The sequence below is a fragment of the Nyctereutes procyonoides genome, unplaced genomic scaffold (assembly GCF_905146905.1).
Source record: "Nyctereutes procyonoides isolate TBG_1078 unplaced genomic scaffold, NYPRO_anot_genome, whole genome shotgun sequence".
NCBI classification, from domain to species: domain Eukaryota; kingdom Metazoa; phylum Chordata; class Mammalia; order Carnivora; family Canidae; genus Nyctereutes; species Nyctereutes procyonoides.
In genome coordinates, this window is record NW_026575030.1 from 15,588,781 (window position 1) to 15,605,357 (window position 16,577).

General features: G+C 38.9%; 1 protein-coding gene across 6 annotated transcripts in view; it reads right to left on the reverse strand.

Moving 5' to 3' along the window:
- Positions 1–16,577, reverse strand: part of IWS1 (interacts with SUPT6H, CTD assembly factor 1) — a 40,154-nt gene extending 23,577 nt beyond the window's left edge. For 2 of the 6 annotated variants that reach the window (XM_055316165.1, XM_055316163.1), the window contains exons 1-2: positions 16,283–16,575; positions 13,769–13,887 (exon numbers count right to left, since the gene is read on the reverse strand). In XM_055316165.1, coding sequence (XP_055172140.1) covers positions 13,769–13,887; positions 16,283–16,316 — 153 coding nt within the window. In that variant the 5' untranslated portion in view covers positions 16,317–16,575. Of the gene's footprint in view, positions 1–13,768; positions 13,888–16,282 lie in introns of all 6 variants that reach the window. The other 4 variants (XM_055316164.1, XM_055316166.1, XM_055316168.1 and 1 more) reach the window with 4 other exon arrangements.

Genomic DNA, 16,577 nt, shown 5'->3' on the forward strand with positions numbered 1-16,577 from the left:
TATCACTGTGACAGCACAATAGTCCACAGAAAACAGTAACTGCTAGACATATTTATTCAAATAAAACATGTTCAGGAAACTTTCTAAAGTCAAACTTCAAATTTCCCAAAGGCATTTTTCTTTCTTCAACACTGAGCATTCAGCAGAGCACTGGATTCTTTCTCAGTGAGCATCCCATTATCCCACTAAAACTGGCATTTATCTATTAAATGTCATATTAGGACAAGTGCTATAGAGCCTTGTCCTACAGTACAATACTTCACATAATGCTAAATGTTTACATGAAAACCTATCTTTATGTCTTTAAAGATCTTTAACTATGAATATATAAATATTTAGAATATAAGCCCTATATGAAGGCAGGCATTTTTAGCCTGTTTTCTTCACTGAGGTATCTTTAGAGCACAGAATGGATCTGAATACATATACATTGTTATAATAAAGGAATTAAGTAGGAATACAGTCAATCCTTGAACAACATAGAACAGGGGACTTTAGGGGCAGTGATACCTCACACACAGTTGAAAATAACTACTGACTTCCCAAAAACTTTACTGATTAGCCCTACTCTTGACTGGTAGCCTTAACAATAATAAAAAGTGTCAATTAACACATATTTTGTATGTTATACATATTATATACTTACTCTTACAATAAAATAAGCTAGAGAGAAGTGCTATTAGGAAAATCATAAGGAAAATACATGGGATCCCTGGGTGGTGCAGCGGTTTAGCGCCTGCCTTTGGCCCAGGGCGCGATCCTGGAGACCCAGGATCGAATCCCACGTCGGGCTCCCGGTGCATGGAGCCTGCTTCTCCCTCTGCCTATGTCTCTGCCTCTCTCTCTCTCTCTCTCTCTGTGACTATCATAAATAAATAAAAATTAAAAAAAAACTTAAAAAAAAAGGAAAATACATTTACGGCACTGTACCTTACTTATTGAAAAAATCCACATATTAAGTGAGCCTGTGCAGTTCAAACTCATGTTGTTCAAAGGCCAACTATAATTTAAACTGAGGAATAATTACCTCAACAAGCTGTGTGCAAATGCTAGGAGTCAAGGCTGAACATGTCTCAGTGCCTTATCCTAAGAAGCTGTTTTCTAATGAGCCAGCCAAATATCGTAACAACAAGGTAATATGCACTATCGTGAAGGTATACATGTTATTTCCATAGCCTACAGGAAGTCATCTATATGAGATCGAGCTGTAAAAGTATGTAGGAAGCAGGTATTTGCAACTAGTTTGTGATAACAGTTTAAAAAATTAACAAGATTATTGAGGAGGGAAGGTGGAACATATAGGCACCAGCAGAGGAAACTAAAGCAGGAGGGAAAAGTGAAAATTTTAACTGGCTTTTGGAATGCTTTCCACAACATACCCGTGACATAATTCTAACAGCATGTTCATGTGGGACTCAACTTACTTTCGCTGCAAAGAACAGAAACCATTGCTGGCTATCTTCAGAAAAAAGAACAATATTCCCAGAATCAAAGTGGAATGAAGGACTGAAGACTCAGGGTAGGAACAAAGGCAGCTCAGAGAGTTTAGAAAAGGGAACTCAACAACCTCTCTCCTAGAGCACTATCAAATATCATGACACACTCTAACCCTGCTAAATTTCTGTGTCTAAGATCTAAATTTCAAATTCCCGGGACAGATGATCTAATTAGCCACAGCAATATTAGATGTCATGACTGAGTACTCACTGGGTTACAGCCAGGGCAGGGATGTAGCACTAGGAGCCACTGCCAGAGAGGAAGAGATACCATGAACTAGTCAGTCATCCAAAACTTATCTGCTACACTCTACCTTGGATTTCCAAACACAATAGTGTATACATTCTAAAACAAGCAACCATGGGGCACCTGGTGGCTCAGTCAGTTAAGCGTCTACCTTCAGCTCAGGTTCATGATCCCATCGCATCAGGCTTCCTGCTCAGTAAGAAGTCTGCTTCTCACTCTCCCTCTGTGCATTCCCCCAATCCTGTTCTCTTTCAAATAAATAAAAAAAATCTTTAAAAATAAACAAACAAAATAAGCAACCATGACAAGGATATTATATACATGGTAAGGATTGTGAAACTCAGGAATTCTCATCAATTTTTGAGGAGTTTCATAAAAACTGGAATCTATTCACTATATGTGATATGGTCAAGACAAAAAGGTGAGAAATCACTGCAGTAAGAAAGGTGCTAGTCAATAGACTCAAGTTGGAGAATGCACTTAGGCAATGACATCACAAGATTTAGGAAAAGAGTATAGTAGAAATTACACAGTTACGCTTAAAAGTTATTAAAACAATATTCAAATTTTTTAAACTGGTTTCAACAATTAGTTAAATCATAAACTTAAAGGATCAAAAACAACAGTTTTTTAAAATGTCAGTATGAGTATAATAAATCCACTGTAGAAACTGCCATTTATTTAAATGTCATGTTCTTACTAATTTAAAAAATTCCAATTGTTAACTGTCAGAGAAATTGACCACTCTGAGGTTTCTCAGAAGCTTTAAAAATGTCTATAACGCCTCACACCTCTCTCTTACAATCATTCACATTGTAGATACAATTAATACTGGTTACCCATGATGAATGATATCTGGTCATTTATCTCAGCATACAAACAGTAACCACACTCCATATGGACCAGGGCCACAATACACATGCACAGAGATGATTAACATTTAAAAATTACAAAGTAAATAATAAAACTGCCATAAAGCAAATATGAATTTATAAATTTCAAAACGATAAATGTCAAGTAGAAATCACTGTAAATAACCAAACTCAAGATACTTATTTCTTCTTTATTAGAAGAGTCAAACAAAACTGTTAAATTTGCATACTGACCTACCATCATAAATTGGTAAAACGTTCAACACCAGGTCACATAGTTAAATGCCATGAGGAAATTTTTACAGATTTTCCAAAACATGTTTCACTGGACCTTAGTTCCAGAAGATGTATTTGAAATCTTCATCTTGGAATACATATCACCTTTACTAGCATATCAAAGACTCTAACTGGGGACACCTGGTTGGTTAAGCCTTCTGCTAGGGTTGTAATCCCAGGATCCTAGGATCAAGCCCCACTCAAGCTCTCTGCTCAGCAGGGAGCCTGCTTCTCCTTCCCCCTCTCCCTGCTGCTCTGCTTACTTGTTCTCTCTGTCAAATAAATAAATAAAATTTAAAAAAAATAATAAAAAGAATGAATGAATGAATCTAAGAAATCCAGCAACAAAAGTACACAATGCTGTTATACACAATGCCGTTAAACTAGTGTAGCTCCTGGTGTGGATTCTGAGAAACCTCAATTTTACAGCAAGGATACAGGTAATAAAATGAAAGCTATTTACAAAAGTCCTTTGTCAAAAGCTGGCTGACCTTAGAATTAGATAGTCAAAAACAAAAGCATTCCTGATGAGTAGTAGTAAAAGAAAAAGTAGTAGAAAAAGCTTAAGAGTTCATAACAATGAAGCAAACTCCTACTCCTGCCTACCTCTCCAGATTCATTTCTGTGCTCTCTCTCCAAAATCAACCCTGCACACTGCACCAGCAATTACCAAACTTTAGTATGCATAAGAATCATCTGGGGAGCTTTGGTGAAAAAGTTCCAGATATTAATCCAGTAAGTCTGAAGAAAAGGTCAAAGAATCTGCTTTTTGACATCTAATCCAATGATTCTAACTGTGTGTTAAAGTTCTACTGTAGACACACAGAATTACTAATCCGTTACCTCCATGGCTTTACAAAGCCTTTTTTGTCTTGAGTATCTTTCTCCCATCTTGTCCTTTTCATAACTCAAAAATAGGCAAAAAGAGCCTCTTCCTGAAGCCTCTTCCATTTTCCTCTCTAGATAGAATGGATTGTGTGCAACACAACAATCAGTTAAAAACACAGACTCTAGAATCAGAAAAATCTGAGGTCCAAACCCTAGCTCAGCCACCTTCTACTATGTCATGAAGGAAAATTTTCTTAACTTCTCAAAGCCTCAGGGTTCTCAATCTCATGGAGTTAGGGATAGTACCTATGCCTTAGAGGGATGTTTTAAGGATCAAATGTATGAAAAGTAGCACTATAAAATGCTATTAGCCATTCATAACAAAATATCTTATCATTAATTAATTACAAAACACTCACCCTTCAAGACTCAACTCAAACACATCATCTGAAAAGGCTGAGCTGGTTAGCCATTCCATCCTTCACACCCCCATAGCATCTTGTATCTCTACCTCACTGAAACGAGTTTATCTTCATAATACAATGACCTTAAGATCAGAGACCATTTTTTTAAAAAATATATTTTACCTTCAGTATACAAGATACTTAAAATCACCAAAATGAAAGAGAAACTCCGTAAGACAATGCTTATCAGGAAAGAAGCAACACAAAATGTTTTTCTCCTCAATATGGCAGACTCAATGACAAAGTCTGAAACCTAACAAAAAGAGTAGATGGAATTTAAAAAATTGGTAAGAAATAAGGTAAACAAGGACAGCAATAGCCAGAATGAATATGCTAGCTGTTCTTGTGTACTCCCCATAGAAATGCTTTCCTTATGTAGCACAAGCTCTCTGTGGAAAGAGCCAAGCAAGAGCAGACTGACTGGCATCTTTACCCAATTCAAAATGAGGCTGGGCTAATGGGGCTGTCCCCAACTTTAACAGTAGATGGATGTAGGCCCACTATGCTTTGCTTAGTTAGAAAACAGTGAGAAGCGAAGCTGCGAAGCTTCATTTCCAAACAACCTATACGTTAATAGTCCCACATACTGGTTTTTTTTTTGTTGAGATTCTCTTCTACTTTTCTACACAGGTGAAATCTCAGACTTCTGAATTTTAAAATACACATCTCCTTCAATATTATTTTCCATGGAACAGAAACCAGCTGACCATAAACCACAAATATAATTTCATGCTGCCCAAGAAAAAACTCAAGTAAAACAACAAAAATTAAAACTGGTAACCCATTATAACCAGATCACATTTGTATTGAAATTGCTTTATTAAAAATTGTGGTTTTGGTTATAACTACTGAAAAAGATTTTTTAAAAAACTTTCCCCTTTTCAATACCTACTGGACCACAAGAGGTATGTGAAGATTCGGAGTTTTCAAAGTGCTCTACAAAGAACAAATAACATTCGATGAAAATTCCACTAATGTTTACATCCCTTTAAGGAACTTGGTCAAAAAGACGTTAGTCATAGTTGAATTCTATCAGACATTTAAAGAAGAATTTAATACCAATTCTTCTTAAATTCTTCTAAAAAGTAGAAGAGGAAGCTGAAAGAACACTTCCAAACCCATTTTATGAGGCCAGCATTACCCTGATAACAAAACCAAACAGATACTACAGGAAAAGAAAATTACTGGCCAACACCTCTGAGGAACACCGGTGCAAAAATTCTGAACAAAACATAAGTAAACCAAATTCAACAGTACACCATGACCAAATGGTATTTATTCCAGTAATGCAAGGATAGTTCAACAAATCAACCAACACACTACATAACGTTAACAAAATGAAGGCTAAAAATCATATGATCATCTCAACAGATGCAGAAAAAGCATCTGACAAAATCCAACACCCATTTATGATAAAAACTCTCACCAAACTGGTAAAGAGAGAATGTATTTCAGCGTATTAAAGCCATATATGACAAACCCATCTGTTGACATCCTAGGCAACATGGAGAGCTCAAAACTTTTCCCCTACAATCAGGAACACAAGGATGCCCATTCTCAACACTTTTATTCAACACAGTGGTGGAAGCCCTAGCCACAACAAGTGACAAAAATAAATAGATACAAAATCAATATACAAAAACCTGTTGCATTTTATACACTAACAACAAAAACTTCAAAAGGAGAAAAAATCTAATTATACATCAAAAAAATAAAATACCTAGGAATAAATTTAACCAAAGAGTTAAAGAGCTGTACACTGAGAACCATAAGACACTGATGAAAGAAACTGAAGACAAAAATAAATGGAAAGATACTCTGTGTTCACGGATTTGAGGAACTGTCCATACTACCCAAAGCAATCTACAGACTCAATGCAATCTCTTGTCAAAACTGCCAAGACGGTTTTCACAGAAATAGAGCAATCAATCCTCAAATTTGTAAGGAACCACAAAAGAACTCAAACAGCCAAAAAATCTTGAGAAAGAACAAAGCTGGAGATGTCACACTCCTTCATTTCAAATTACAAAGTTACACTAATCAAAACAGTATGGTTTGGGCATAAAAACAGACACACAGATTAGCAGAACAGAATGGAGAGCCTAGCAATAAACCCACACATATATGACTAATTAATATATGACAAAGACACCAAGATATAATAGATAAGGAAAGTCTCTTTAATAAACGGTGTTGGGAAAACTGGATAGCCACACGTGAAGGAGGAAAAATGGACCCTCCCTATCTTACAACACACACAAATTTCAACTTAAATAAGCGCAAAAGACGTGTGTAAGGGATGCCTGGCTGCCTGAGTAGGTGAAGTGACTCTTGTGGGGCTGTGAATTCAAGCCCCATGTTGGGCACAGAGTCTACTTAAAAACAAACAAACAAAATATATATCTGATACATACAAAGAACTACACAACTCAACAGCAAAGAGTACCCAGTCCATTAAAAAATAGGCAGAAGAAGTAAATAGATATTTTTTTGGGGGGCAGCCCAGGTGGCTCAGCGGTTTAGCGCAGCCTTCGGCCCAGGGCCTGATCCTGGAGACCCAGGATCGAGCCCCACATCAGGCTCCCTGCACAGGGCCTGCTTCTCCCTCTGCCTGTGTCTCTGCCTCTCTCCCTCTCCCTCTCTCTGTGTCTCTCATGAATAAATAAAATCTTTAAAAAAAAAAAAAAGATATATGTATTTTAAAAACGACACACAAATGGTTAACAGGTACATGAAAAGATGTTCAACATTACTCATCATCAAGGAAATGCACATTAAAACCACAAAGATATGTCACTTCACACCTAGTATAATGAGTGTCATAGAAAGACAAGACATAACAAGTCCTGGCAAGGATTTGGAGAAAAAAAGAACATACAGGCAATGCTGATGGGAATATAAATTTGGTGCTATGGAATGGAAAATAGTATGGTGGTTACTCAAAAAATTTAAAATAGAACTACCACATGATCCAGCAATCTCACTTCTGGGCATATATGTATAAAGAAAATGAAAACAAGATATTAAACAGGTATCTGCCCTACCAAATTTTTCATGAGTCAAAATATGGATACAACCTAAACATTCATTAACAAATGAACAGATAAAACGTGATATGAATATATATACACAATGGGGTATTTGGCCACAATCCTGCCGTTTGTGACAACATGGGTGGACCTTGAAGGCATTTTGCCAAGTGAAATTAGAGAAAGATAAACACTGTTTTATGTGAAATCGTAAATAAAAATTAAAAAACAAAAGGTCAAACTCAGAGAGACAGTAGGGGAATAGTTCTCAAAGTTCCGGAGCAGGTGGAATGGGAGGTAAAAGGATAAAAAGTATTAGGTAAAAGGATACAAACTTTCAGCTCTAAGGTGAATATGATCTGGGGATCTAATAGAGAATATGGTGCCTCTAGTTGATGACACTATCTTGCAATGAAATCACTATTGTAGAACTTAAACGTACTCATCAAAATAAAAAAAAAAAGGATAAATAGGTGAGATAATGTGTTTTAAAAAAGACATAAGACTATATAGAAAACAGTAAAATGGCAGGCTATTACCTCTATCAAAAAACATTAGATTGTGAATGGATTAAGTCAATCAAGAGACAGAAACTGGAGGAACACCTGGGTGCTCAGTTAGTTAAGCATCGGACTCTTGATTTCAGCTCAAGTCATGATCTCAGGGATGTGAGATTGAGCCATGCATTTGGCTCCACACTGGGCATCAAGTCGGCTTAAGATTCTCTCCCCCTCTCCCTCTGCCCCTCCCCACCCCAAAAGAGACAAAAAACAAGATTAAAAAATATATATCCAACTATATGTTGACTACAGGAGACAGACACACTGTGGATTCAAAGATAGATTATACATTCTTCTCAAGTGCACATGAAACATTCTCCAGAACAGACCATATACTAGGCCACAAAACAAACCTCAATAAATTTAAAAGGATAGATATTGTACAAAGCATGTTCTCAGACCACAATGCAATCAGTTAGAATAGGAAAAGTGGTAACAATCTGAATATGAAATTAATAAAACAATTCTACTCACTAAGCATTGAGAAAAACAAACTTAGGAATAAATTTTTTTAAATGCAGTACTTGTACACTGAAAATTACAGTGTAATGTTGAAAGAAACTGAAGACCCAAATAAATGAACACCCTATATTCATGCATCAGTAGCTTCGCAATGTCAAGCTGAATCTAATATACATACGCAACTGCATACCCGTAATACATACGCAATTGCAAGGAACCCAGAAGAGACACAACAGTATCAGAAAAGGACAAAGTAGCACTCGCATTCCTTGACAGCAAAACTTATTCAAGGTACTATGGCACTGGTTAAGTACAAACACAGATACCAATGAATTAGAACCAAAGATACAAACTGTTACATCCATGGCCAAGTGATTTTTGACAAGGGGCCAAGACCATCCAATGAGGAAAGAACAATCTCTTTCAACAAATAGTGCTGAGATAACTAGATATCCACATACAAAGAACAGAACTGGACCCTTACCTCACAGTATATACAAAAATTGACTCAAAATGAACCAAAGATCTAGGGGCTCCTGGGTGGTTAAGTCGATTAAGTGTCTGCTTTCGGCTCTGGTCATGATTCCAGGGTCCTACCTAGGACTGAACCGCCATCAAGCTCCCTGCTCATCAGGGAGCTCTCCTTCCCTCCCTCCCCACTCCCAGCTCATGTTCTCTCTTGCTATCTCTAAAAACTAAATTAAAAAAAAAATTAACCAAACATCTAAATATAAGAGCTAAAATTATAAAATGCTTAAAATAAAACACAGGGGGGTAAATCTTCATGTCCTTGGATTTGGCAAAGAATTCTTAGACATGCCACAAAAAGCACAAACAAAAGGAAAAAAAAAACATAAACTGAACTTCATTAAAATTAGAAATGTTTGAGTGTCAAAGCACACCACAGTGAAAAGATAACCCACATAATAGGAAAAAATATTTCCACATCAGTCATCTGATAAGAGACTTGTATACATACTATTTAAAGAACTCTTACAACTCAATAAGACAAATTACCCAATTAAAAAATGAACAAGGGGGATCCCTGGGTGGCTCAGCGTTTAGCGCCTGCCTTCAGCCCAGGGCGTGATCCTAGAGTCTTGGGATTGACTCCCACATGGAGCTCCCTGCGTGGAGCCTGCTTCTCCCTCTGCCTGTGTCCCTGCCTCTCTCTGTGTGTCTCTCATGAATAAATAAATAAAATTAAAAAAAAAAATGAACAAGGGATCTGAATGGACATTTCACCAAGAAGTTACACAAATGGCCAATACCCACATAAATATACTGAACATCATTACTCATCAGGGAAATGTAAATCAAAACTGTAACAAGGGGGGCAGCCCGGGTGCCTAAGTGCGTTAGTGCCACCTTCAGCCCAGGGCATGGTCCTAGAGACCAGGGAACAAGTCCCACGTCAGGCTCCCTGCATGGAGCCTGCTTCTCCCTCTGCCTGTGTCTCTGCCCCCCTCTCTCTCTGGGTCTCTCATGAAAAAATAAATTTAAAAATTCTTTAAAAAAAAAGAAACATAACAAGAAACTACTGCATAACCAACTAAGATGTCTATAATCAAAGAGGTAATAACAAGAGTTGACAAGAATATAGAAACATCAGAACCTTCATACATTACCGGTAGGAATGTGAAATGGTACAGTCACTAAAACAGCCTAAGAGTTCCTCAAATAAGAATAAAGTTACTGTAAGACCCAGTAATTCCACTTCTAGGAACATACCCAACAGAAATAATATTATGTCCACACAAAACTTCTATGTAAATGTTTATGGAAGCATTTCTTACAATAGCCAAAAGATAAAAATGTAAATGTCCATCAAATAACAAATGGATAAACAAATGTGGTTTATCCACATAATGGAGTATTACCACAAAAAAAAAAAAGTACTGATACATGCCGCAACATATACGGGTATGGTATACACATGTATCCAACATACATGGTTTACAATGGATATGCCTTGAAAATATTAAGTGAAAGAACCAGTCACAAAAGACCACATATTATATAATTCCACTCATTCAGAATGTCTAGGACAGGGAAGGAATGGGGGCTGCAGGGGAGGTGAAGCAGGTAACAGTAAAGGGTTTCTTTTTGAAGTGATGGCAAGTGTTCTAAAATTCACTATGGTGACAGTTGCACTACTGTGAATATACTAAAGACTACTGAACTGCATATTTTGTATGGGTGAATTATATGATATGTAAGTTTATCTCAATAAAGTGGTTTTTAAAAAAAGACAAGTAGGTGGCTGAGCCTGGGTGGCTCAGCAGTGGAGCATCTGCATCACATCTCAGGGTGTGATCCCGGGGTCCTATGATCAAGTCCCACATCGGGCTCCCTGCATGGGAGTCTTGCTTCTTCCTCTGCCCTTTGCCTGTGTCTCTGCCTCCCTCTTTCTGTGTCTCTCACAAATAAATAAAATCTTAAAAAAAGAGAGACAAGTGATAATCTTCAAGATCAGATGATGTAGAAAAATCTGTAATGAACAAAATACCAAGATTTTAAAAATAGGGTATTACTGATTTTTTTCTTTTGTCTCAGGCTCCAATATGGGCCAGGAAAGCACCATTACTTAACTTTTAGTATTTTTTCATATTTTTATTTAAGTTTTTTCAAAACTTTCCTTAGAGATCTAAACAAATACATGCAGAATGAATATTCTAAGTGAAATGAATTTTTTAAGAAACCAGCCTAAACTCTAAAATGCAAATGGGAGAAATCTTTTTCTCAGTATCATTATTGGAGAACGATGTTTTGAATACCATCCTGTTGGAGGCAAAATAATGCCTCTCTAAAAGATGTCTACATCCTAATCCCCAGAACTTGTGAGTGCTACTTTACATGCAAAAGGGACTGTGCACATGCAATTAAGAAACCTGAGATAAAAAGACCATACTGGATTAACTGAGTAGGCCCAAATAACTACAAAGGTCCTTATAAGAGGGAGGTGGGAAGGTCAGAGTAAGAGACGGAGATGTGACTGCAGAGGTTAGAGAGATTTGAAGATGCTATGGTGCTGGTTTTGATGGTGAAGGAATCACGGGCTAATGAATCCAAGTGATCTACAGAGCTGGAGAAGGCAAGGAAATGGATTCTCCCTTACAGAAGGAACATGGCCCTGGTTAATAGAATGATTTTAACCCAGTGAGATCCATTTTAGACTTCTGATCTCCAGAACTGTAAGATAATAAATCTCTTTGTTTTAAGCCACCAGACTGTGTCAAATTGTTATGGTAGCAACAGGAAACCAATATTCATTTCTTAGGTTTTGGGCCTGTCATCCGTACTATTCAATTTAATACAACCAACCATAGACTTTTAACATCCCATTACCTTACCTTCTAGGAAATATTTTTCATGGGAAAATACAAAATTTCTCTTGAGAAGTCATTTTAGATAGCCAAAAGAGCTATCTTTAGATAGCCAAAAGCCATTTAGATAGCCAAAAGAGCAAAATGCAGAGCAACACTTACTAACGGTAAAATTGGCACTCTCAAACTGAATTACACACTAGTAATTCAAAAAAATCAGATAACCCTCCTGGAAGGAATTATCTACAAAAATATGTTCACAGCAGATTTTATTTTTAATACCTAGGGACTCTAAAGGTTAACAATTAGGAAAGTGTCGAACAATTGATGGTACATCCATTTTATGAAATAGTGTGTAAGCCTTAAAATTATGCTTAGTGAAAATCTTTAATAACATAGGGAAATTCTTAGGTATAACCTTAAGTGAATAGATTAAAAAAATACTATATAGATACAAAATATATACAGTAAAATCTCAAGTAACTTAAAATGTAACATACATGAGAAAGTAAAAATGCATAATATAAAGTTAAGTCATTTCTAAAAAAAATATGTTAAGTCATTTCTGTGATAGCAGTTATGTTGATTTTAATGTTTTTTTAAGCTTTTAATAGTTTCCAAATTTTTAGCATGCACATTTATTTAGAATCTACTTCATTACAAAAAAGTAGTTGAAGATGCTTAAAATTAAGGCTACATTACATTTACAACTGACACATGAAGCCTAGAGTCAATCTTTTTATGCTATTTTCCAAAGCCAAAACTTTAATAAAGCCCTACACACTAAATAAACTGTCAAAATGGTTACATTAGCAAGTAATTTTTACCTGTTGAATAATACATTACTAGAATTTAGTCTAAATACTTATGAGCATAGAAAAAACTGAGTGACATCAAAATAACTAAAAGATAAGCCTTTCTCCCAGTCCATTTGGCCTCCCCTCTTGCTGCACTGGCTCCTTGAAGACATCAAGCACACCCACACCTTAGGGTCTTTGCCTGGAGTGTGTGTGTTTGTGTTCCTCTATGTAGCCACATGGTTATTCTTTTACCTATCTTCATGCCTTGATTGAAAGCCACTTTCTTAATAAAGGTTACATGCCACTCCCTATTTAACAACAAAACTTGCCCTCTATTCTGGTACCCTTCATCCTTTTTAACTTTCTTCTTTCTCCACAGCACTTATCACCTCCTAACAAACTACACAATTTTTTTAAAAAATGAATACTGATTAATGTCTTTTTCCCCTTTACTGAAAAATAAATCCAAGAGAAGCATTTTGCTATAGTGAAGCCTCATTTAGTCCCAGATAGTTTAAAAGAACCTGACACATAGCAGGTGTGCAATAAATATTTGTTGGCGACCTAAATATACTAATGACATGTCAAAGGACAGAATCAATAATACAACCTCTAGTTATTGTATCTCCTACTTAAAACGGGATAATTTTCTGTTCCTGTGTAACTAAGCAAAACATGTGACACATGAACTTCTTAAAAGAAAATCCGGTCACTTTATCATCCCTATGGGTTTCAGTTTGTGTTTACCAAAAATGTATAGCTGACTTATTGAAAAAGGTCCCAATTTTATTTTGTTAATGTGTAGTATAAACTGTGTAACCAGGGAAGCAAATTAGTTTTAAATCCTGATAAGAATTCTGATAGGTGATAACCCTCATAACTTTCTATTTCAATTGATATTTCTTCAGCTTGCAAACATCCTTCTGGGAATGGGGAGGCCACTCAAATATCAAACAAAGGGCCTGGCCTATTTTCTGAATCAATATGCACATCTGAAAACTGCCTACTATCTGAAGAAGGACCCAATCAGAAATTCTTTCCCTGTGATTTTCTATGAAACCAGACTATCTCTGTTTATTTTTAAAGCAGTTCTCTATTAACTTAAAATCCTTTACTCCTGGGGCACTTGGGTGGATCAGTAGTTGACCATCTGCCTTTGGCTGGGGAGTGATCCCGCGATCCTGGATGGAGTCCTGCACTGGGCTTGATCCTTCTGCCTATGTCTCTGCCTCTCTCTCTCTCTGTGCCTCTCATGAATAAATAAATACAATCTTAAAAAAAAAAAAAATCCTTTACTCCCAGGGTCGGAAGCCTACACCATGTGACAGGATCTCTACAACTCCTAAGTAAAACATGTCTCACAGAATGCAAGGGAAAAGCCTCCCCAAAGATGTTGTTTAGCCAATACCTCTGAATGACGTTCTACACTTCCAGTGTCTGATCCAGAGTGCTGCTCATTTACATCATCCTCAACGTCTGACCCTGAATCCCGTTCATCCTGTACTGGGGTAGCGCCACCATCATCTGCTTAAAAATAAAACAAAAACCCACTTAAGGTGTAAGATGGATGACATCTACAACCGAAATGAACACAATGAATCAAGAATAATGTATGAGCAAAGGTTACCACTGATGAAGCATGACTAATGATGCTAATGTTGTGGATAAGACAACAGTATAATGCTTATATAAATACCAACAATCAGAACAAGTATTGTGGCAGCAAAAAATACGTCATAAAGAAATGTGAAGCTTAAGAAACATCACTAAGGACCAAGTCAACAACCTCTAAATAATAGTGTACTCTTTAACTATTTCAACTTTATGTCTATTCTGTCCACAGCACTTACTTACCACCTTCTAATGTACTACATAACTTACCAAGTTATTTGGTTTAATGTGGGTCTTTCCTCACTTGAATGAAAGGGCCAAAAGACCAAGGATTCTGGTTCACTGCTGAATCCCTGGAGCCCAGAACACTGCCTGGTATAGTACAGTAAATATCTGTTTATGAATGAAGAGCACAAGGAACTACAGTACAAAAATAGTATAAACTCCTTGAAGTAAAGCATATACTGTACTATTACAAAATGGCAAAAACGATTTGCTACCTACCTTCAACCAATAATTTAAAATTACAAAGTAAAATTGTATTGTAAGAGGGATTTAGGCTGTTGGAGGATATGGGAAGACTTGGTTAAAAGTTTAATAAAAACACACAAAATTTTGGGACACCTGCGTGGCTCAGAGGTTGGGCGTCTGCCTTCAGCTCAGGGCGTGGTCCCGGGGTCCCAGGATCAAGTCCCGCATTGGGCTCCCTGCAAGGACCGTGCTTCTCCCTCTGCCTCCATCTCTGCCTGTCTGTGTCTCTCATGAATAAATAAAGAAAACATTTAAAAAATAATAAATAAACAAAAATTTTTAAATGAAGGAGTTGACTATAGAAGACGGAAAAGCTGTTTAAGAATGAAATCACTGGGATCCCTGGGTGGCGCAGCGGTTTGGCGCCTGCCTTTGGCCCAGGGTGCGATCCTGGAGACCCGGGATCGAGTCCCACGTCGGGCTCCCGGTGCTTGGAGCCTGCTTCTCCCTCTGCCTATGTCTCTGCCTCTCTCTCTCTCTCTCTCTCTGTGACTATCATAAATAAATAAAAACTAAAAAAAGAGAATGAAATCGCTATCATAGTAACGAGCAACTCTCCTTAGCTAAGAAGTAAAGAATATTATACAAGTCACAAATAATTTGCTGCAGTAGTGAGAGTATGGGGGAGAAAAAGGCACATAAGAGGCGAAAATCCCCTCCTAGCACAATAGGGAACGCCTAAAAATGATGCAACAAGAAAGTGCATAAATTAAGAATATGGAGGTAAATATTAAAAAACGGCTAAAAGGACGAAAAGTCAAGAAACTTATTTTTTCAAGTCTTCTAGCGCTTAACTCATAGGTGTAATTACACATAATTACTTATTTTAAAAATAATAACTCAGAAAGAAATATAAGCTATTTTGAGAACGCCAGGCAAACATTTTAGCAAAACAGCAGTGCGTGCCTGGAAAGGCGTTTTGTAAGTCATCCCTGCTCGCTGTCACACAGAGCGAATGGAAGTGAACCCCAAGCGGGAAAGAGATGAACATTCGGACATGCAGGCACCCCTGACAGCACCTGGTGGAACTCGGACGCAGAGTGAAAGGAGACCTGAGGTTCTTCCCCACTAGGCCCCGCCTGACTCGTCCCCGTATCTCGGCAGCCCACTCCAGTGTTAGGAAGGGGGTGTCCAGGATTTACGGAGTTAACAGGAAACAAGGCCAAACTTCAGGGAGGGAAAAGAAAGGCACAAAATCACCAGCGAGTGCCAAAGGCACGCGCCTTCCTCGAAGGTACTTACACAACCCAGACAGGGTCCTGCCTTTTCTGTACTAGGGAACTGCTGTTGCGGGAGAAATCAAAGCAGCTCTGACGCCGTGTGTGAAGCCTATAGGAAAGATCCCGCTCCGCGCCCTCTAAGCCGCTTCCTGGAATGCTCGCAAAACACTCGCAATCCCAGGAAAAATCCCGTGACCGGTGAGACCTTCCCTGGGGCCGCACACAGCAGCGCTTCACACGGAGAAGCGGCTTCCCAGTCCGAGCAGCCCCCTGGCTGGCTCAGAAGACGCCACCGTCTAGGCTCCCCTCTCCGAGGTTCCACCTCCGGGCCGTGGCGGGTCGGCGGGTCGGCGGGTCGGCGGGCTCTCCGCCTCACAAGCCGCAGCGGGCCCGGCCGGGGCGGGGAGCGGGGAGCGGGGGGCGGTTCTCCGGGGGCCCCCTCCCCGGCCGCGCCACGGCGAGCGCCCCAGCCCAGTCGAACAACTGCCCCGCCCCCAGCCCCAGCCCCCGCCCCAGCCCCCGCCCCGGCCCCGGCCCCGGCCCCCACGTCCCTGCCCCACCTGACTGGTCGCCGCTGTAATATTCCGGATCCATGGCAGGCGGGCTCTTGGCGGAGAGTGTCCGCGCCCCGCGCCGCCCCCGTCACCTCCTTGCTGGCGGTGTGACCCCCGATGGCGCGGCCCGATGTTCAGAGGCTCCCGCTCCACTAGAGGACGTCCAGAGTGCGGAGAGTGGGGCAGCAGCAGCAGCAGCAGCAGCAGCAGGTGCAAACGCTTCGACCTAAAGGCCCCCACACAAGAGGCCGTACCTGGCAGGCTGGCTGGCGTGTGCACCGGCGCTCCACTTCCCAGAAGC